This window comes from Perca flavescens, chromosome 10 (genome assembly GCF_004354835.1).
Source record: "Perca flavescens isolate YP-PL-M2 chromosome 10, PFLA_1.0, whole genome shotgun sequence".
NCBI lineage: Eukaryota > Metazoa > Chordata > Actinopteri > Perciformes > Percidae > Perca > Perca flavescens.
In genome coordinates, this window is record NC_041340.1 from 15,469,666 (window position 1) to 15,494,228 (window position 24,563).

General features: G+C 38.9%; 1 protein-coding gene across 5 annotated transcripts in view; it reads right to left on the minus strand.

Moving 5' to 3' along the window:
* Nucleotides 1-361: 361 nt before the first annotated feature.
* The window catches only part of fgf13a (fibroblast growth factor 13a), a 100,454-nt gene continuing 76,252 nt past the window's right edge, over nucleotides 362-24,563 (minus strand). For all 5 annotated transcript variants that reach the window (XM_028589794.1, XM_028589795.1, XM_028589797.1 and 2 more), the window contains 3 exons: nucleotides 20,284-20,387; nucleotides 5,142-5,340; nucleotides 362-2,341 (listed from right to left, as the gene is read on the minus strand). In XM_028589794.1, the coding sequence (XP_028445595.1) occupies nucleotides 2,205-2,341; nucleotides 5,142-5,340; nucleotides 20,284-20,387 (440 nt within the window). In that variant the 3' untranslated portion in view covers nucleotides 362-2,204. The remainder of the gene's footprint in view (nucleotides 2,342-5,141; nucleotides 5,341-20,283; nucleotides 20,388-24,563) is intronic.

Genomic DNA, 24,563 nt, shown 5'->3' on the forward strand with positions numbered 1-24,563 from the left:
TAAACGTGTTTGTTTCTGATATAAAGTTGGGCATTTTAACAATTAAAGTCTGGAGACTGACTTACTTTTGGAGCCAGCTTCAAGTGGCCATGCGAGGAACTGTAGTTTTTTGGCATTTGCGCGTTGGCCCTTATTTTTCAGCCCCAGAGGTTGCTGCTTGTTAGCAACATTACTTAGCCAAGGCAGCACACATACAGACACAGGGTAAGATTTCCAAGTATCTAGTCTTCAGCCTTTCAAAAGAGACACTGATTTATTAGAAAGGAGCCTCCAAAGCCTGTCCTCCTCTACATAGATAATGTTGAGTACATAAATAAGGCAATTAATAGGACAAAGAAGAAAGTCTGACACATTTTAAAAGTATATCTTAATATAAACATTTTATTCAGTGCATTTTTGTGTATACAACAAATAATAAACAACTGGAAGTTATCAGGCAGCCACAATGTCTGTCTGTAAATGTTGTTTTATCAGATTTAGCCTGGTAGTTTGGAACACATGATCCAACATGGGTTAATACATATAGCCTACATCATGCAGCTCTAGACCAGAATTTCCCTGCTTTCTCCCATGCAACAGATAGGTTCACCTAATACAAATCACCTCTGGAGGAAACCAAGAAAAGAAAGCCTCCCAGAAGCATGTACCAGAAAGAAGTTATGTAGCTGAAGGGAAGAGTACCTAGCCCACAAAAAGGGTCCTTTTTGTACATAATTGTGTTTGTACATGCCCTGTGCAAGAAAGGGAAGATGTTCATTTTTGTAGTTTTTTTTTTTTTTTTTTTCACTTTTACAAATATGACGCGACCTATAAAATGTTAAGCCACCTAAAAGTCCACAGTATTCTTTTTTTAAATATAGAAAATATTGTCACCACAATAAGTTACTCAAACACATAACAAGCATCCTGGTAAGGGGCTTGCACCATATTCCTATGGTGAACTGTATCAGTCAATAAAAGTTGACAAAAAAGGATGGCGGGGGAGTTGAAGTATGACACAAGCACAGAGGGAGGAAACGGATCACAAGGACAAGAGACGGAGACATTGTGACACAGTGGTAACAGAAGGGAATGGGAACACAGAATAGTTGTTTCATACCATCGAGTCATCGAGCATATCGGCAAAAAGCACAACACCAAGCACGCTGCCAACTCTAAAGTGTTTAAAATCACTTCCTTTGTCCACTGTTCCTTTTTCCACAAAATCTTTGCTTTCTTTCATCAAAAATGTACAATGAAAAAAAAAATTCCAGCTTTGCCTTTGTACTGACTTGGGTTTAACGGCTTAAAGGGACACTCTTTCGTTCTGTCTTTGGTTTGCTGGAACCCCTTTCAATGATGAAACAACAACACAAATATAAATACTGAACAATGGTGGACTGAAAGGGGAGAGAACAAGAGGTGACAAAAACAAAACCAGTTATCAAATAAAAAGCTCTCTGCTAATTCAGAAAATTAGCAAAAACCAAGGTGCAGCCATTTCTAAAAAGAAAAAAGAAACTGCAAGAGAGCCACACTGCCCCTTTTATATTTCAGGTCAGCTGAACATAGGCTTCATTTTCCCATGCTAGAGAGCTCAGTCTCTGAGCGTGTGCACTAGGACGCAGGAGAGCTACCATCTGGCTGGCCACAGTCCCAGCAGCACTAGGCTGTACCACACCAGAGAGTTTATAGGCTTTGTATTCACAGAAGCATGGATAAGACAGAGATCAGGGCTTGTACTGTACCACTGCAGCCGTGTAGACCAGCATTATTACTGGCTCCCCTGAATGCCTACATGTCTAACTTCCTGACCCTGTCTGGCAGATGCATGAGTGCTTGGTGTCTAATGATCTAATGACCAAAGAAAAGTTATTGTCCACAGGAAATTTAAAAAAATAAGATAAAGATGGGCTAACTGGTATGCGATCATCACCAAAAGAGAGTGATCAAGGTAATAGATAAATCTCTAAACCAAAACAAAAATGTGTTTTTAAGTCCAGAATGGTTTATGTACCAATATGTTTCTTACTATTGATGATTTTTTTTTATGATGATTGACCAGGATGGTACCTAAATGTTTTTTATTGATGGAATTTGGGTGTTTGTTAGTTGTTCGTAGCTAGTCCTGGACCGCTGATCGGTGAGAGAAGTCTGCTTGGATTCACGCTCTGCTGGAGGTAAGGTTTCGTGGTTCGGCCCCAGGCCTGGGTTGGGCTACCGGGCTACGTTGACTCATTCTGGCTCACGGCTTTGCCTCCATTGAGCACAGCCGAGGCACTCCGACTCTTTGTGGGTGTGCCGCTGCCAGAGCGGGAGAACTCTGTCAACTCATGGAGGGATGGCTCTCTGTACATTGCCACTGTGGAAACACAAAATAAGTGGCAATCAGACAAACTGACAGTGATTTATAGTATACAGATAGCAATGAAGTGAGACTGCACTCTGTTTTGTTTAGAATAGTTCCAGTTATGGTATAACATGAGATTGTACTTATAGTTCTCTGCAAACTGCTGAATCAAGAGGTCACAGCAGACCAGGTTGGTGCTGAAGTAAAACATCTTATATTCACAGCATGGCATTATAAATTCAGGAGTTGCTAGTGCTTTAGCTTTGCTGTGTTTGCATCATTGGCCCAATATGCATCTCAGCAGTCGCTTTTCAGAAGACAAATCAGTAATCTGAGTCTTTGGTTTCAGAATGTTGTCAACATCCTTCTGCCTAGAATGCTATTTGATGTTCATTCCTAAGGGAGTTTGTGGCTGAGACAGCAAACCCAGTCCTTCAGACACTTCACTTAGCCCAGCATTGTTTCTTACAGCAGCAATCCAAAGACCATCATTATACACATCAATCAATAGCAGGGTTTCATTGGGAAACTGATGATAATTGGTTCCAATCTTATTAGCGACAGTACTGTATTATTATAAAGGTTGGCAACTGACCTCCGGATTATGGTATCGGCGCAACACCGCTATTGCCATTAAACATTAATTCCCAATAGCAACCATCCATCTTGTCATTTTGCACATTCCTTCACAAATCTCTGTGTTTTAGTGACAGATGCCACTTGAAAGACTACAGTACACTTTTTCAGATAAAGGCAGCTCTTTGTGTGTTATGCATCAAGAACTTCCGGAAGAATTGTAAGAGGATTTTGGGTTTGAATGACATGAGCTGAACTCGCCTCATCCAGCCGAAGATAGAATGAGAGGCCATGGGCTCAGACTCATAGACTGAAACCTGAAGAGTAGTAAGTAATGGCTGGAGGAGATGTCATTGCCAATGCAGAGATAGCTTTTTAATTGGTGCCCTGTAACACCACTGTCTCTAAATCTGTAGGAGCTGCTGGAACAAATTCCCCTTTATTTCTCTCTCATTTTCTTGCAAAGCTCTTTCCACACCACTGGCTACATCTGGAATTTAAATGATGTACAAGATTTAGTAAATATTGTGCATTACTGGATAATTTAAAGTGCATGCAAAAGAAGAATGATTTACATATTTGGGTATTACAACAAATGTAGTTATTTTCCTAATTTGGATTTGTTGTTGGACCTCAAACATACTATATTTCTCATTGTATATATAGGCAGCAGAGGGGGGTGGTTTTTGTAATTGGTTAAATTTACTCTCTCACCCAGCCTATATATATCCTTGTTATTCTATTTCTCAGTATTTTTTTGTCAGCATAAAGCAAGGCAATCGTTCTCTGGTTATTGCTCTTAAGAATGTTTGAGACCCCCTGAATGGCCCGTTAAATGGAAGTGAAAAGCTCCGTTATCTCAGAGAGCAGACATAGATTCTTAATAAGATGCTGGCTGGAGGAGCTCCACCAAAGACACAAACTGAAGGAAATATACACTCCCTTTATTTAATTTAACTTTTATTTAATTATACTTTATTTTATAGTATAGTGGGGTTTGGTGTTGTACTGGACTGTATTATATTGAAAGGTATTTGTAATATTTTATCCACCCCATTTATATACATCCAGAGTGCAACACATTAAAGTAGAAGCACCTTTCAATATACTGTACTCCATTAATAGACTGTAAACATTACCACCACCCAATACAACCTACAAAAACAAAATAAATTTAAATTAAAATATATACTGATATCAACATAAAACTTGATCTTTTAAATTTTGCCAAAAAAAATACCTAATCCTTGATCATATTATGATAATATACTGTATCTGGTACTTAACCAAAGGGTTTGACTGAGTTTACGACTTAATTATCTTTTCACCCAGTTACTCCGGTAATAACTTGACAGTGCCAGTAGGCATGTTAATGTGCACACACACACACACACACACACACACACACACACACACACACACACACACACACACACACACACACACACACACACACACACACACACACACACACCCATGAAAATAGTGTAGTGAAACTATATAAAGAGCCATGTGTGACAGACCCAAACCTTGGAAATCTACAGACTGCCCTCTTTTCATCATTGTTTGGGCTTTATGTGCTACAAGCCTTTTATTCCTTACTGAGAAAAAAAACATACTTTTCTTTCATCCCACTGAAGTGAAAACAGACTCTGTCTCTCTCCTCTCTGTTGACAGGTGAATCTGTGTCTTGTTTAAGATGCTGCTATTCAGAGCATTAAAACATATTGTTCCTGCTGCTCCTGGTCGCAGCGTCCTTCTTCACTGTGTCTGCAGCGGAGTGTGACCAGCTAGAGGAAACTAGGCCCATGCCAGAAATTCAAAGGGGAATGCTAAATTGCCAAAGGTTATATAAAAAGCACCTCATTTAGTCTTTAGTTAAAAAAAAACTCCACATGGACTGGAAGTATAAAGAAAGTGCGGATGTTCAATTAGAGAAAAGCTAGTGGTTCTCAGGAAAGGTCTCTTATTGTGAAAAATAACCACTTTGCTAACTAGAAAAGTGACATTGCTGAACAATTCAGAAACTTTCTTAAAGGATTAAGTAGTTACAGCAACTTTATCTCTGATACCAAGCATTGCACCTAAGCTGGCAGTATACTCAGAGCTGCTTGTTGGATGATCGAATAGCTTCGGAACCCCCTTCACCCCACACCTTTCTGATATTGGATCAGTGGAGGGCTATGTCCAACCATTTGTGTAACAGTGTGAAAAAAAATGGTCTAGGCAGGCTTACCTTTTAGAGGTTTGGGAAGGAAGTGGGCTGCTGGCTTGTTCTTCTTGACATGGTTCCCCTTCATGATTTCTCCTTCCTTGTTCAGACCGAGGTACCAGCCCCTGCCCGACTGCTGCTGCCGGTACATCATGGAGGAGTATGTCACATAATAGTTCTCAAACACCGACTCCTTGAATTTGCACTCTGGCGTAAAGTGTTCCTGAGGGAAAAAAGGAGAAGCAGATACAGTGTATAGTAGTTGTTGGACAGTAATTCACAAGGTCCCAATAGCCTTTGACATCCTGGTAAAAACTGAAACAGCTGAAATACAATAGTTCACTGCTTGAGAGTGCAACTAAATAACGGTACATTGTGCTGCATCCTAAACTCAAAAAGAGGGAAGAAGCTATCTCAAGGCTTAGGCCCCTGCTTTAAAAATGTCTCTTGAGAATATTTTTTAAAACTATTCATTCCATTTACTGTTGTAAATAATCTAGCACTTCATATCATAAATAATGGTGATATGACAGATACAGAGGAGCATTAATAAAACATACAGGCAAGATAAAGAGTGTATTCTCATTTTGCTCTGAGCTTTAATTATGTATGGGCACATTATCTTAGTATGATATCTGAGTATTGTCCGCTATATACAAGATTTTGTGGGACACAATAATTTAGTACTTCCATTTGACTTATTACATTACGTATTTAAGTACTAACTCCTTTAAACTACAAAAAAGATTGAAATCCTTTCACAAGGTGGCTTTAATATATTTTCTGTATATGTAATCTGTGTGCACTTAGGTAGTGCTTGGAAGGTGTGTGTTTTCTCCACCTATCTTTTTGTTATCCTGGTACTTCCTTATCTCTTTAACTAATGAACTGGCTGTGGGGAGACTCCCTAGAGACATGGGATTTTGCTGTTCATACTCCAGACTCCATACTTTCAGTCCTTGTTTCAGTTTGGTTTAGAATCCAGTGCCTATATACCATTTGGCCATTAATGCTACAACAGTGTGGCTGAGGTTTATTTCCTCTGGGGCAAGGATTTTGTGTGTGTGTGCTGATGTCTATGAGAGTGTGTTTGTCTAATTTGTAGAGCTGCTTGGGCCGTGAATGTACAAAACGGAGTCTAATCAGTTAGAAGACAATTCCCCCTGAGAGAGATTGAGGGACAATTTGTGCTTGTCAGCAGTGGATTGTTCTTGCCATGCTTTTAAATTTCTAAAGTTCTTTGTCCACAAAGGAAAATACATAAAATATATGCAAAAACCATAACACAGAGTTACTTACACACAGTTGGAATAGCCAACAGGTCAAACTCACAATGGGTATTACAAAGTGAGCTCTCTTAGAAAGAGAAGGAGGGATGCCACTTTTAGACCGAAGCAGGTCTACCCAGGATCAGTCCTATCCTAGTTATAAAAAACTTTGGTGTGTGTCAATGGTGAGAGTGATGTGTCCCTCAGGGCCAAAGACCCACTGTATGATCATAACAAACAACCTGTCACTATTAGACAGGGAGTCATCTATAACAGCCTCTCGTTCAACTGCGTCACTCTTCATGTGCAGCAGGTTCATGTCTGGTGATGCACTTTGCTCTCCTACTGAAGCTTTTGTATACAATGCAGTTAAAAACATACAAAAGCTTAGTAATGTAAAGCAGTGAACTGTAATGGGGTGAAACATGTTCATTTGTTGAACTCGTTAAAAGAGCAACCTAGTTTACTATCATTTCGTATTGTGCCCATTTGAGACATAAAACCCAGACCCACCTACAGTATCCAACAACCACACTCATTCATCATCCCCCCCTCACTGATCTAGCAGACAGAAGCAAAGTTGAAGTCCCAGGAAAATTGTGATATATAACCTCAATGGGATACATCCTGTTTGATCAGTTCTGGTTCTCAGTTCAGCTGCAACATTACAGGGGTACAAACACTCCATTTCAACAAATGCTAAGCTAGGGCTGGGCGATATGGAGAAAATCAAATATCACAATATTTTTGAATATACCTCAATATAGTTGACTGTTGGTGCTTTTACAAAATGTTTACACAATGAGATTTTTGATTAAATCATCAGCAATGTGGATATAATAACTAAGTGGTTAATAGAAGAGTGAGAACAGTCTGGTAAGTTCAAAAATGACATAACTTCAATGTATTGCATCCTTTACAGACCAGGAAAAGACAACACATGCCATATTACGATATCCAAAATCTAAGATTATATAGTGTCATATCATGATATCGATATAATATTGATATATTGCCCAGCTCTATGCTAAGCCCACCAGGAGGGCTGCAGAACCAGTTGAAAGCTTACAGTGTTACAGTTCAGGAAGAAATAAGTCTTCAAACCATAAAGACAAAAAAGCTGAGGGACTAGTTAAGTAAAATGACAACATGCACTCTTTGTTTCACCTCTTTTTATGTAGACGATGGTTTACGTTCAGGTTTAGGGTAACGATAATGATCATATTTTTTTCTTTCTGAGCTTCCTTACATACACACTTGAAAATACAAATGTTTCCCCCATATCCCATTACTGTCCCACAGGTGCCCCATACCAAACAGCAGTAATCACTAGTACAGTGATAAAAACATGGTCCCTAAATGGCTTCCCACAAAGTGATCAAAGCCAAGACAATCTCACCCAGATGCTCCAAAAAGATAACCTGACTCCGCCAGATGGATTGCTTTGCATTTGCTCGGCATATCCATCTGGGAACTTTCCGTTGGAAAACTTTTGGGAAGGGGTGGAAATACTGGTTAGCTGATTGGATGAACTATCTGTCTATCACCTATGTTGGTGATAGACGGGCCAAATCAACCAATCAGATCCACGAAGCGTATGAAAATACAACTACAAGCCCGCCCCTGCTGCTGCAGGCAAAGCATAGCTCGTTAGCTCAGCATGCAAGCAACATGTCGCTAAAGGAGATTTGCCGTTTGTGTAACGAGAATTTAGGAATAAAAGGCACCATTTCAGGTTCCCGGACCATATTCCAAAAGAAGGATCCAAGAGAAAAAAAGCATTAGTGAGCGGCTAACAGAATTAGGGCTACCGCTGTCTGAAAATACTGGTTAGCTGATTGGATAAACCATCTGTCTATCACCACCTCAAAACCAACTCAGATTGGCCCGGTCGTTTGGCTAACGGCTCCAAATTTTCTTTGCCTCAAGATGCCAGACTGATCTGCGAGTGGAAAACTGGAGCTCGCGAGATCAGGACGGTCTCACGAGGCTACCAAAAAGAGTCCTTAACAAGGCAAGATGGGCAAGCAAAGTGGTGTCTAACAGATAATAGTACTCAAACTACATTTTAGACACTCACTATCCAGATAATACCAGTTTGGATCTGATTTGAGTTCAGGTAAGGGTTTTCCTTTACTTTGGCTGTCACATCCAGGAGCTCCTCATTGACCGATAAGTCTGCCTTCAGTCCTTTTACAAAAATGGCAAGTTGTGCCGTGTCTGTGATGTCGGTGCTTTCATCAACAGCTAATGAAAACGCCAGATAATCACTTGCTTCTTCATCCAGCTGAGTTGTCAGATCTCCCACTAGCTCCCTGACTCGGTCTGCAATAGTGTTTCTTGACAAGCTGACATTGTTAAAAGCTGGTATCTGGTCCAGGCACACTTGTTCACATAACTGTACCTTCAGCATACACTGCTTCAAAAATGTGCCTTCTGAAAAACACTGACGATCGGGCAATTTCTTCAGCCACAATAAATCTGGCTTTCACTGCTGGACCATTTTTTGCTGCAACTCTTACAAACATATTCTGTTGAGAATGCAGGCTGTCTTTTAATTCTTGGACTTTTTGTTGCTTTTCTTGGTGGTTAAGGTTTGCATATTTGGCTCCGTTTTCGGTGTCACCGCAAATTGTATTCCTTTGGCACTGACAATGACACTGCCTCATTACAAATAAGACATACTGGCTTGTCGCCATTACGCACAAACATGTACTCGCTTTCCCATCTCTCATTAAATTGCCTTCCCTCCATTCGACATTCTGAGACATGTAGTTTATAGACATTCACAGACTTCAGTAACGCAGCATAGAATTGTATTGCGAAAACTATATATATCTTTATCCTAAAACATGTGGTCCACATCAACAATAACATATGAAGGAATTATTTTTAAAAATACATTGACCACACATCTTAGTCACTAACCATGTGCTTCGTTTTCAATAATGGAGGTGAGGCCATATAAATTAATATTATAATAATAATTATATACCAAACTCGACCAAACTCCTATGCAAACTGAGCAGATTGTAGCAATATTACATTCACAACAACAGAGTGGTAAAAGATTTGCTTGCTGCACATATTAGACTGCCTTGGCTCTTCCCATAGGCAGAAAACTGGTCTATGCGTTCTTTAGTGGTAAGCTACTATAACAGTATTCTATATAATGAAACATAATGAACACTACAGTGTAAGCAGGAACACATAGAGTAAACCATATTTTCATTTAGGGCTTGGAGATATGACAATATATATCATCCAAACGATATGAAAATGTCTACCGTATATACTGTATATCGTTTGTATCGCAATCTTGAAAAACCAGCAGTCTAATTGCATTACAGCAATATTTGGACGCCGCTTTACGTTCTTAACCTTGCATGTTATGTTGATTTTGCTTTGCTTTTATTTTATCTTAGATTTACTACTTCCTATCATCTCTACTTTATTACTTATTTCAGATATTTTGTCTTTCATTGCTTACTTAATCCTTCTCTCACACGTTCATGACTGTTTTCCTCCCTCAATACCTCTGTCTTCTTTCTTTCTTGCCATCTGACTCTGATTAGCAGCAGCAGTCTTAGAGAGGCTGGGCAGCATCCATCTCAGTTATACACGGGCAGCAAGTGAAAGCCAAACAACGGGCTGTGCAGCTCTCGAGCCAGGATCTCTGTTCTACCTCTAATAATGAGCTTATGTGGATTTGGCTGGTTACACTTGACCAGGAGAAGAATAAGAGTCTATTGATAAACATACGCATACAGATAGAGGCACATTTAGAGCCAAGATGGAGGAGAGGCTGCTGGCCGGTACTGCTGTATTAGAGTGGGTCTATGGACAATAGGCTCACTCAGACTGACACAAGGAGGGGCCAAAATGGCAGGGGATCCCCATTTCTATTCTAACAGGACTGTGATAGCCAGAAACATTCAGATTCATTTGAATGGGCTCCAGTAGCATCTCCTTCAGTCAGTAGCATATCTATTGTTCACTGAAACCAATCCCCTGGCAAAAAAATCTCACATCACTTTAATCCTGACTCCAGTGCCAGATGGAGCGAGGGGAAATGACTTTAGAAATAAAAAGCAGGACACTGCATAGAAATAATATCAGTCGTGTCATCTCCCTCCCCCCACATCTCTATGCTGGTTTGGCTAAATGGACTTTTAATGATTCTATTACACTACATGGGCTTTTCCTTGAAATATGCAACTATGACAAGTCCTTGTTTAAATGATGTACAGCTGGCAACCTCACTTACACAATGTCCAGGCAAGTGTTTTTATAAAATTTAAATTATTACTTCATTGTCTGAGTGTACTGTACATAATGCTGTTAGGAGATGTGCCCTTATCAAATAGAACCAATTGATAATCTAGATCTGTATTACATTACATTACATAGAATGTAATGTAATAATGTAATGTAATACAGATCTAGATTATCTGCACAACCCTGTTGTATAAGTCTATCAGCTGTTCCTTGCCCTCGCCGATTTCTTGATGTGTTTATTGGTTGTGTTGCTTGGAGCTCTGTGATAAATTTCTCCACATGTTATAGCAGTGGAATAGGAAATGGTCCTTCCTTATTCATTCCTCTTTTTGAAAGCATCTGGGTGAGGGATGAGCAGTGCTTTCATTTAATTTAATAGATCTCTCAGTTTTCACCCATGCTGTTGGATCTGCTTGGTAGATCAGAGGAAGAAAGTGAGCAGGAGGACAGAGGATTGAAAACTTTAGGGTCTTCTATTCATGTTCTATACCAGCCTCATTTTTACCTAATACAATGCTAACGGTGACATCTAGTTTCTTTTCCTCCTGCCCATTATTTACATATCCATTGCTGCTATTCACATGCAGGGTGTTTTACATACATGTGTGTGAGGTTTTTTTCACCCTTATGATGCGCCAGTTATTATCACATGACAACTGTATGCAAAGCACTTCACTTAACTTTAATTAATATGAATTTGAACACTAACTCCACAAAAATACAATAACATGACATCAGGATATCTTTGTTAGAAGCACGAAAGGTTTCTAAGGAATCCTTTGATCCTTTCTGCTCCATCATCCCTCCTCTCTTTTGAAAGTGTATGTAGTTACACAGGCATGCAACATGCATCTCATTTCAGTGCAGTGTAGTTCATTTCAAACCTTAACATACATCTGCAGATGTAAACATGTCTGTACTTTGTATTTGTTCTGGCATACAGACATTTCTTATACACAAATTCATTTGCACTTGTCTTTCTAAATTAAGTGAATTTTCTTAAAAGCAAAGGGCATATAATGGTCTTGTGTTTTACAGAGAGGGGGAATCTTGGCCTAAGTTATGGCAGTGTTGCCTGAGCTCTTTATGATCCAATAACTGTGTATATTAAAGAGACATTTAAAGGCTGATGCAAGTGTTGGGTGGAACCTCCTGAAGGATGTTTCCCTGCCCATGAATGTAAAACACACAGACAAGCAGGCACAGACACACACACCTCTCTATCATAAAATTTCACAATTTAGCAGTGATAAGGGTAACTGTGAAATGAATATTGCATTAGCAAGGCAGTCGTGTCAAGAAAACACGATCAATTATGATGCACTTTCAAACAGCATTCTGTTGGCTTTAGGGGAGGGATTAAAGCCCAATAGTGTTTTTACTGATCCATTCAGCAGCAGGAGAAATACTAGCATAATGGATCTGATCTCCTCTGTAAATATATTGGCTGAATTTTCACAAGACAAGCCAAATCAGTGCTACACATTGCCCCATGCGTATTCAGCTGCCATATCAGAACTAAGATGACACCAATTACGCCAATGGAATCAGGTGCTGTTCTAGTTTCTTTACAGACACTTCAATGCTTGTAAGACTCACAAAAGCTAATGCTATGGCTGGGCAGTGAAGACAAATCTGCCTAAATCCGGCTTTTCAATGTCCCAGTCTTTTCAGTAGAGTGGAGTTGGATTAAAAGGCACCTTTTTCTTTGCTAACAATAAAGTACACTCATTTGTTTGGGAATAAATTGGAGAGCTTTAAGCTAGTGGAAAAGACCAACCGCAAATAGACACACACACACACACACAAACACACACACACACACACACACACACACACACACACACACACACTAGTTAATGACACAGTTCAATGGAGTGAAACCTTACAGAAGTGGTTATTTACCAAAGGGCATTGTGCTTGCTCAATGGTTGATAAAGCTTGGGTGTGAGCCAACTCCATATCTAACAAAGGTGTACTAACAAAGCAAAATACACAGACGTCTTTGCTGTTTTTCTGTTTCTATTTTTATTCATGTTTATCCTACATAGAATTTTATTGTTATACAAATATAAAATATGCTCTTACACAATCTCTGCATCCCTTATTCAAGGTTCCAGTGACTCTCCTGAAGCACTATTTGAAAGTTAGAATTTATACCTAAGCCTTGACTCAAATCAGAGGAAAATACTCAAGTGACTTGAGTGAGAGTGCAGATGTAATGCTGGTGTCACATTCATCCAGCAGCCTTTTCTTTTTACTTCCACCATAATAATCATTCTTTTGTCTTCTCCTGTGCATTATTCACATTACCTTACTTTTCATTTTAGATGTTTAGCTAGCACATAATGCATATCCAGAGTGTGTTTATAAATGAGTGAGAATGTCATAGGTATAATGTCTTATGCAGGAACTCTATTAGAGGATGCATGAACATTGAAGGGATTTAACTGGCCCTGCGATTTTGGATAAAAAGAGCCCGTAAACCACAATGCTGATCTGATAAATATCTCCACACCAATAGCCCTGAACTAGTCTAGACGAGACTCAACTGGAGCCTCAGTGACTCACACTAATTCAAATATGACCCACCACGAAATTAATAACACCACTTCAAAGGCACCTCGTGAGATATGTGGATACCACTTAGCTCACGATCTAAAAATATACCCATGCATCTAAAAACCTATCAAGAAAGCTCAAAGGCTTTTTTCACATTCAGTAGAAATATCCACTGCATTGCTACAGTACAGATATGTGAGAGGGTATTGGGTTGGTAACTATGTTTTTGCCGATTATTTTGGGTTTTTGTTGACAACACTTTCTACATGTGTATACTAGAGGACACTGCTGCAGTTCTAATGCAAAACTTGCTCCACTACTTTTGCGAAGGTAGAGGAGCAAACGGTACAAGAGACGATAGTAAAGTAAAATACATATTAATTGCTTCTTCCTCTCCCACACATTGATGTTGATGTATGAATGTATTTTCACTGGAACATTCTGCCTCTCCCACACATGTGAACTCTTTTTCCCACTCCACGTTTCTCTCTCTCTCTCTCTCTCTCTCTCTCTCTCTCTCTCTCTCTCATATGTGCAGAACACAGTTATGTATGTTGCATATGTAGACAACTCTAAACTCTAAAGGCCTCTGAAATGAATGCTATCATAGGAAATACATAATGTTGTGCCAAACATACATACATACATTTATAATTTAGTATCCAATAGAGTTTGTGTCAAAAATGTAAATTGACTATCCATGTAAATCATATGAATCCTATTTATTATACTGCAAACATGTACTAACGTTTCCGTTCATGCGTGCACTTATGTACTGTACACACAGATAATAATGGGAGGCATCCAGGTCCCAGCAGCAGCTCCATCCCCCGACCCAATACGTCATCTGTTGTCTCTCCACTGTGGATTGGGAATCTCCCTTCAATGCTGACCTGCTATTGGCTGGTTTAATGTGTGGCTTCAAGGCAGCACTTTACCATTGCAGCAATCCCAGCAAGACCGGCACTATTAGGCAGTCAGCTACACATTCAATTCAATTCCCTCTCTAATTTAGCTGAAACAGAAAGCTCTACAACCCATCCCCCAACTGCATTTTTCCAATTTAACACACCTACAAGATGTACTGTATTTCATATGAGAGCTTGTGTTTAAAACAGCATAGATAATATATGTTATGCAGCCAGCAGTATATTTTTAGATTGTAGCTTTTATGCTCTTTACCATTTGACTTAGAATGTTTTTAAGATGAACACATTTATACATTACAGAAAAACACAAAATAAATTAAAAATTGCAAATTCAGTGCTTGCAAGAAGAGTATAGTTATTATTAGTATATGGATACCTTTAAACTACTTATCTATTTAAGGGAAAGCATATAAAAGACAAACAAAATATCATTCCAGGACAGAACCTTGGTGCACACCACAGATGGAAGCAAAACTGAATCTTATTAAGAAAGTTATGCACATCTAAGGTAGTTGTAAGCTGCTTGGCATCCACTTTTTGCCTAAAACATCAGCAATAAAATACAGTTTAGAAATAGGCCATGCTGCTACTCCCTGCTTTTAGAGCCTTTGCCAGCAAGATTCATCTTTATTAAATTAATCCTACAGCTTGCCGCATATGCTTAATTACTGACAGCCAAGCTCATATCATTAACATCATTCACTAGGAGCTGTGGACTGCTGGGGAGCATGTTAAATGCATTGCATGGATGTGTGTGTGGGAAGGGGTTGAAGGCCTATGTTTTATTTCAATTATTCCTGTATATTCCCTTCAGGCATGCTTAGCTGGGGCAACCCCCATGCTGGATATGTTGTCAAACAATTGCCAGCGCTCATTACAATGAAATTATAGGCAGACCATATATTTGCAGTGATTGTGTTGTCACTGCAACACAATCTAAACATAACTGTTAACTAAATTAGATATTCATTTTCAATTTATGAAAATATTAAAATAGATTTGGTAAGAACATTATTTATATGGACAGCAGCTCAATTGGTTGTATTTACTAAATGTTGAATGACAGGTAAAACAACACAGGCTTTAAACTGTCAAATAAAACCTGCCAGTGTTGTACTGTTGTAATTGCAAAACTGTGGTTCTACACATTAAAAATATAGAATTCAGTACTGGATATGTACAATATAATTAGGTTTCAACCCTATTGTTTTTCTCCCAGTTTAGTATTATTTGTTTAATACAATTAACAATCAAAAAAGCGATGTTTGGAAAGAAAACTCCTCTCAGGCCGTAAGTCCGATTGACTTGAAATTTCTCACACTTATGCAGCTCAATGTGCTCTACAAAAAAGCCTCTTGGACCATAGAGGGGCACAGTGATGGCATTTTTGGCTAATATGCATAATGTGAAAAGCAGTCAAATTAATAGAACTTTGTCAATGTTGAGCCTATCAACACCAACATTGGTATGGAGCCTTTCAGGACTGAGATACACATGTCTACTCTAAATGAGCAAAATTGGGGAAAAACATGGCCGCCATCAATTAAAGAATTATGCCAAGGGTGGGGCTTAGCAGTAAATTGGCCATAACTCCCTAATGGTTTGACCAATCATCATAAAATTTGTATCTTCAGTGCGTCATGAGGAATAGGCTCACCCAAGGATTATGAGTTTAACCCATAGGGGCTGCCAAAAATACCACAAGTTTGTACCGCAAAACCCTGTAGGCGGAATTTCACCAAAATAGGTACACATGGTCTGGGAGCAAGTAATCAGGATCTGAAGTGTCATATTGATTGGTAAATGTGGGCGTGGCCTATTTTGCATTATATGCTAAATTATGCATTTTCTCAAGTTACTGGGGGCTTGAACAAGCTAGAGACATGCAAATTGTCATCATAACTGATGCTGATGTGCTCATGCTCCCCAAAGAATATGATGCAATTCGGCCTGATGGTGGTGCTATAACTTAGGCCAAAAGTTTTGAAGGCCACACCCCTCACACGTTTAGTCTGATAGACATGAAATTCCTCACACAAGTCCAGCTCAATGTGCTCTATAAAAAATTGTCTTTTGAACATTAAACATCCAGGATGATGGTATTTAGCTAATTTGCATAATGTGAAAAATAGTTAAATGAACTGCACTTTGTCAATTTTGGTTCTATCAAGACCAAAATTGGTATATGGCCTTACGGGACTGAGATACATATTTCTACAATAAATTAGCAAAATCCGTCATAAAAAATAAAACATTAATCAAAGAACTTCCTAAAGGGCGGGGCTAGCAGAGAATTGCCTATAACTCAAGTTATAGCAATCCTGTCTAAAATTGATGGAGACATTTAACACCATGACTTGAATGTACGTACAGAGTTTCATTAAAATCCGATAAAGTGGGCGAAATCACGGGACTTGCTGCATCTATTGTAGGGATGAAACAGGTGTGTGTTTTTTTCTATGAAGCATTAAACCATCTGAAGCCTGCTGTAGAGTGTTTACCTAATAATCAGAAGGTATGTGGTTTGATCCTAAGCCCTGCAGTCTGATCTCAAAGTTTGTGAATGTGAGTGAAAGGTACCTGTAACAAGTGAAAGCGCTTTGAGAAGCCGAAAACACAGTTTGAACCCATGAATTGGCGTTTGCGGAGCCCTATATTTTAATTATAAATGGAAGACTATTTATTTGCAGAAATATTAACAGCTTCATTCTTCTAATGAGATGTCAGAGCACAGCAAAAACAACAGAACAATACTCTCAAAGCTGTAGAGATTCAGTTAGAGGTCTGCAACTCTGTCTATGCCACATTGGACCAGAAGGTATAGGCATAGTCACTGCGGGTTTGGTTTATTGAAAAATAAATACTGTATTATTATAATGATTAATTGACTTGAAGTGATTTAATACAGTGATTGTGCACATAACACTGGGTGATTGTAGTCTTTTCATTACATATATTATTGACGAAATCTATGTATTTACATTGTTTTAATTGCAATTAAATAGCATTGTGTTTGTTCATGCAAAGAACTTTAAGTTAACCGCTTCATTATTAGTGGCACATTCCTCAGTTAATCTGCTACCAGCTTTCTGGGGCCCGTTTTAGGAAGAAGGTTTAACAAAGTCTGAGTCTAACCCTGAAATCTGAGTTGATTTACCGTGCGTTCATGGACATCGGAAAAACGTTTTTCCGAGTGAAAACGTCACCATTCATGTAACGTCCTGTGGGAATCAGAGGTGGGAAACTCGGGCTGGATTTTGATACCCGAGTTTCCCAGTTGGTGACGCGTTGTTGACAACTGATGTTTGATAGAGGCGACTTTGGTTTACTGAACATATTTCAATAATAATAAACTGTTTATTGTGGACAAATGCCTCTGCCAAGAAATATACACAGACATAATGTGTTTAAAATTATTCATAAATAGGCCCATGTATAAAAAAACAACACATTATCCGTGTCTTTTCCCGTTGGTTGTCCTGGAGATAACACAAACAAACACCTGGCGATGTGCTGTTTGGATGCTCGCATAAGAAAACAGCAGAAAATCTTCTGTTATTGTGGCCTCCATGTTTTCACACACCTGATGCTCTCGGCTACGGCCAACCGTTGGTGGCAGTCATGCAAAAAGTTGTTATGCCAAACGCCAATATAACAGAAGAAGAAGAACACTCATCCCGACCATGTGAACGCTGCCAGTCGGAAAAACAACGTAACCAGGGGGGCGGTGCCTGTTATTCTGAGGTGGCATGAACGCAGGGTTACCGTGAGATGGGAAACTAAATTTTTGGTTCCAGAACAGCTGATTTGAGTTAATTCAATCAACACAGAGTAGGTTCACTCAGAGTTAAGCGGGTGCACCACCACTATAAAAAGGAATGGAGCCATGATACCACGATTCACCATGGTAACAACCACAAACGGAAATACTCATGCGCACATACAGCGAGTTTGAACATATATTTTGTTAAAAAAGCAACACAGCGGCTGCTGCAAAAGAGAGATAATTTGTGTGGGAGAAAATTGCTGCAAGAGTAAATGCGTAAGTTCCAATATACTGTATTAATTTCATATTTAATCATAAGTATAATGGTATTGAACCTATAATCTATTTCATTTAGGTGCAATCCTGCGGGAGAAAAAGTCCTAGGCCTACTAATCTCATTCTGAGGCTGCAGCACCATCATTAACAGAATTATAATTCATAATCTTTTATTTCCAAGGGTTTTACATCATTCACCTGCAATACTGTGGAACTCCTTTTTAATGGCTCTTACTGGTTTGTGTCCAGGGAACACTACAGAAACGTTTAAAAAATGTTTCAGAGCGAGTCACATTCTTCTGACGGCTTTACTAATGTGCTCTGCATCACCAATGTTGTAAAGAAAACTGCCGTTTGCAAAATAACGTAATGTGACACAAAGAATCTGCTCAGATGTAAGAGCGTGTCCCGGATGGGTGACGTTAGTGATATGAGGACGGATAAGGTTATGTAGGCTACATAACTGATAGACTGGGAAGAAAAACCATAACGCCCAAATAGGTAGGCTAGTATCTGGAAATGAAAATGCATCTATAGTCGGGGCCTCAATATCATCTCCCGACATATGTTTAACTCCCTGCAAAGTAATACATCTTCTTCATTGTCGACAAAAGGAAATGCCAGATTTTCAGAAAAAGAATGTTTTATAGTCTGCCTAACACACTTAATAAACCAACCCTGTTTTTTTATTCCTGCAGATAACAAACTGCGCTAAAATGCGCCTGATACAGACTGAATGAATGAATGAATGAGGAAATTAAAGAGCGCTGTGTCAGAGGGAGGAGACTGCGAGAAACTTGAGGTTTATTGAAAAAAACCTGCTCCCAACCAGGTTAGAGGTTAAGTTACCTCTCTTTCTGAAACGGGCTGGAGTTACCCCTCTCTCTCAAGTTTGATTTACCTCCCTTTCTGAAACAGAAAACCCAGAGTTTCCCTCATCTCAGGGTTAACAAACTCAATGTTTTCACTAAACCTGCTTTCTGAAACAGACCCCAGGTTCGATCCAATCGTACTGCCAATGACAGTTCTCACTATTATTTTACTGATATCTTTATAATGCTGCTTGCTGTTGTAGCTGTCACCAATACCACAATCCCCTGTTTAGTATGTGTTGAACCTTTTGGTTTTGTTGTCTTTGCAGAGATCTGATGGTCATGTGTTTGTTATTTAGGGTGTTAGTCCTTTCAGCAGTATAATCATTGCTTATTGGATTCCTTGAGAGCTTCCTCAAAGAGCATAGCCTCTTTCACCAAATCTTAATGCATAACCATCTACAAATCATTGACGTTAGTGTGACTGAACTAAGGCTTAGTGCTTAGTGAGAGCTATCACATTAGCCTTGTTCAATGCATTTATTTGAGTGAAAAGTAAGAGAAGAGTTCTATTTAACAGATCATTTGTCAGCAGCAGCTGCAGTGTAAAAAGCTACAAGATCATTAGGTTTTCTTGCTGTTTCTTAGCTTGTTTCCATCAATCACCATTGTGTCTGCCTACTGAGACCTTTACCATACAGAACAGTCTTTACTAATTTGACTATGAGGATTTTCTTTAAATGGTGAACGTGTGTGTCTGCTCTCCCTCTGGGTGCACATCCAACCAGCCTGTCAGTCTTCTCAGTGACACCTGCCACACAATGCGATGGTGGAGTTTTGGAGGATGACGAACAAGAACGTTTTTCAGCCTGCAACTGAATTATTCATAACCTTGCACATTTAATCAAAGATTAAGAGCCAGCTGCCATCATCGGATTTGTCACTGCTCCGCCTGCTTACACTATCCTTGAACTTTTTATTGACACTGAATTATATCAGAAAATGATGTTGCTCTATCATCAGACATAGGATGATGTTGTGGTTGAGAGGGCACGGTGATAGTGAGTTACCTATATCCACAAAGAATTGCATGTTTTTGTTGTGTTCCTTCCAATCACTCATGTCACCATAGTAACTCAGATGTTGACCTAACATTCTCTCTGCATACAGCTAGACTCGAAGGTCAGCAACTAGGATAAAGACCAGGACCCCATCCAATATACACACATGCATGCAAACACTCACACACGCACATACATTAAGTTAGACACTTACTGATGTGTATAGGTAGCCCTCATTGTTCATAGCCAGATAGAGTTTGGTCTGCACCCCCTGGATGGCCACCACTCGCAGCCCCACTGGAATAAGGTTGAACATGGCTGGAAAAAGACGGACAACAGAAACATTATAAACAAAGCGTGTACTTTCATCTCCATTAATACACTTATTAGAATAGAAAATAAGTAGTCATAGTCAATGAATATATATATATATATATATATATATATATATATATATATATATATATATATATAAAAAAATACATATGTACTTAGTACTTAGCCAGAAATGGAGTTAAACTTGACAGAGGCAAAATGTTCCACTGTCACAACACAAGCCCAAAAGTGGACACGTTACTGAGAGAAATACAAATTTTAGAGCAAGTCCAGTGTGAGTGAGTTCTGCCTGGTAGCATTTACCATTAAGAGGTTAAAATAATTGTTATTAGTGTTGTGTATTAGTAGTGTTATTAGAGTATCTCTGTCTGGATGGAAAAGTGAGTCGTCAAAACCAAACCACAAATAGAGGTACGACATAAGCTCGGGGACTCAGTCACTCTCTCCCAAGGGTGTTTTTAAAAGCAAACAAAATTAGAAACAAGAGACAGAAACAGATAAATAACTGAAACGACAGAGCAGCTACACAATGTTGTGTATTCGCACACATGAACTAAAATCATAGGCTGTGCAAAGTTAAGCCTAGGTATTGCAAACACAAAATGTACAATTCTCTAAGGTGGAAAGAAATCAAATATGAAAACAAACCTAATATAAATCTATGACAGCTGTTATCTGACAATGCAGTTATCTTATTATGCCATTTACCAGCGGTCGCTATGGGCCAGTTGCGATGCAGCATATATGAGTGCGATAAGAGAGAGCCAGCGGCAGCCAAGCTGGTCAATGAGGTACACCTCTACCTAATTAATGTCAAGCCTGTACTGTATGCAAGTGTGTCTGCCTATGTTTCATAAGATGCTGGTAGGGAACCCACGGGCTGAATAGAGGGAAGCACATGTACATCCACCTGAAAGTCTGTAGTCGTGCTTCTATCCTAAAAAATGAAACTTCTCGCCTTTTGTTTTGACTAGTGTTGGACATACTGCCAAACAGTGATGCCGTTTGTTGATGCCAAATACAGTAAATAATGAGCCACAGGAGAATCATAACATTCATCTCAAGTGTTAAGAACCCTAACCCTATACATTCTCACATTAGGATAGGGACTTTTGAGTTCAGACACATGTGAGAGGAGAAATGAAACTTTATTCTCACATCAGTTAAGATGTGAGTCAGAGTGCCCTTACTATAGGTCCTCTTGTCAACCATTTAGTAGATCCCTATCTGCAGACTCCTTTGAGTGAATTGCACTATAGAGACTTTTTGATGGGCTATTTCATCTGCCTTTATCACTTTACCACTGCTCTCCAGGCTTTCACTGTAAACAACAGCCACAGGAATACATAATGTATTTACTCTGTAAACAGGCACTGCCAGCATATGTCTGGTTCAGTGGAAAGGCATTTAAGTCCCAGAACCACTCGCGTTGTGGTTCTCTGTCTTCCCTTTCTCTCTGTTTCTCCCTCTCTATCTCTGTCTTTATCGTTTTTTGTTCAAATGCCATGTTCTCAACCTACACTCTTGTCTGTTCTCCTGTCCCCAGTGACATATTTGAAATGATTTAATGGTCAGAGTATATCAACAATAACAACAAAAGAATGTCAGGCTTGTGGACAGACAAAGATCCCATGAGTCTATTTGCCAGCAGTACTTTAAGATTGACAGACACATTGAATGGTGACTTAGCTGATCATCTGTCATGAACATATCAAGTTTTAGTCTAGCCTGTAGTATATCACTCAATAGCATTTTTTTCATGTATTTTTACATAATCAGAACTCCTGTCCATTGCTCCTGAAACTGACTCCTCCAAACTGATACTGATGCTGTTTTCTGCATGGTGAAGGGTCCTCCGTACATCTTAAATTCTCAATTACTGTATATTATCAGGTACAGCATGGTCGAGTTACTTTGTTAACTACCTTCAGCTTACAGTTAAATTGCCCCACTTTTCAATTACATAGTGGCAGTCCTGTAACGGTACATCAATCAAAAGATGGCTCCTTAGGTAAAGACACACCGCTCTCTATGGTTTATCTATGTTCTTTTTGTTTTTTTGGTGATGCCTGCTTTGGCAACTATGTACAGGTCATACTGCCAGTAAATGTATTGTAACAGATAGGACCTACTGTTTACAACCTTTATATCTGCAGTGTTTTAGGCACACTTTACAGTAATCTTGTGCCTTTATTAAGCTGACAAACCGATGATAGATCTGCTTGCCAAATTTGTATTCACAGACTCTGTCAACCAAAGACATAGAAACTATGACTATAAATATTGCAATTATGGGTTAAAATTGTAGCTGCACTGGGACGAACTTTGAACAGCATATCTCTCAAACCTAACATAAACTATACAGTAATTAGTAGTAGATGTACATAATTACTTAACTAGTTACTACAATAAATCACTTCCAGCATTTTCTAAACAAATAATTAGAAAGAGTGAACGAGCATGCAATACTTTTATTTAGGTTCTTCATTTTAGTAGTTGATTCATTTTAACAAATGCCCTCACCAACTTTTTTGGAGCAATGCATGTTCTTAGTTTAATGTGTGTATATGTATTTCAATACTGCAGCGCGGAGGCTTAACTATTTCTTTACAGAAATTCATGGTTACAGGTTACAGATCAGCAAAGTTTCTCCACAACCATTGTTCACAGTGATCCATCTTGGCTTTGTTGTATATGGAACTAGAGGGGATGTTAGTAGTGAGGAGAGATTTCTCATTAAAACACTACTTATGTCACGATTTGCAGACTTTAACAGGCATACATTTAACACATTTGCATCTGTGTAAATACATGTTGTATCCTTTGTTCTTGTATGTAGCACAGTTTTAGATTTGATGATTGATTTCTTCCTCTCCTGAAACATCTTACTACCGCAGTTCTTGTCTTCTATAATTGCCACGTTCTCACTCTCCGTCGCTTACTGAGTTTTCTCCCATGGTACTTCCACCACGTTGCACACGTACACATCTGCAGTCCACTTCATTTCAGAAGGATTACCAGTCGGTATACTGATGGAGATTTTCAAGAGGGGAAACTCAATTACTTCCTGGCTCCTAGAAACACCTGAGCACACTGAAGAGGATGACACCCCCACCCACTCACAGACTTATTTGTGCAGGGAGGCACATAGAAGAAGGGTGAGGAGGCCTGAGGGACAGTTTTCCCGATTGCTTGCAGGCTGTCTTAGTGCTTAGTTCCACCTATTAACAGCCTAGGAGTCATGACCAATTCAGTTTGACAATTAACCTGACTGTTTACAACAATCACTAGTCACATTTTAAACATTTATCCTATCTGTTACTCGTTCTGGGAGCAGCATGCCTGCAATTTAAGCAGCCTAAATATGAAAGCAACGACAGCTAAAGAGTAAGCTGTTGTGACAACATTACACAGAAGTTCTGTGATTTACCTGCCGTGGCTCTTTGGTTGAGGTAAATTGGGTTACTTAAAAAATATGGGTATAGTGCTGTTGCATGAAGGATGGCAATGCTTTTTGACTATTGCATGCTCAGGAAGCTCAAAAGATAAATTAGTGGTTCAGTAGTGAGAAACATGACATCTTGTTTTAGGATTAAACCAAAAACACAGAAATATATATATATATATATATATATATATATATATATATATATATATATATATATTAATAACAGGAGTCAAGCTTATCAACTTGAACAAAAAAATGTCAATGGCATTTAAATTGGCACTTATATGTCAAATACACATCAGAATACGTATACATGTATTTTTTTTTGCTTAATTTTGTGAACCACAGCTTCTTTAATCTTGCTGACAATAAATTGGAAAATTGAACATATTTGTAATCTTTCATATCTGAATTGTATTTTCTATTTACAAAAGATGAGGGTTGAAAGCATAATATCTAGACTGAGAATGGACTGCATCTTGAACACTGAAACTGTACCTTTCATCTTTTGAAGAAAAGGATTTAGAGTTGCCCTACGTTTTTTTTCCTCTTGATACCCAGTGGGTTTGCTCAGTTGTGATGCAACACAAGGCAGTGGTTTAAACTGGGATATATGAGACTTGGATGTGGTATTTCTGAGTTTGGTTTTCTAATGAAAATGTCACAGAAATATCAAACTTCTTTATTACCACAGCCAAATGGCCAATGGT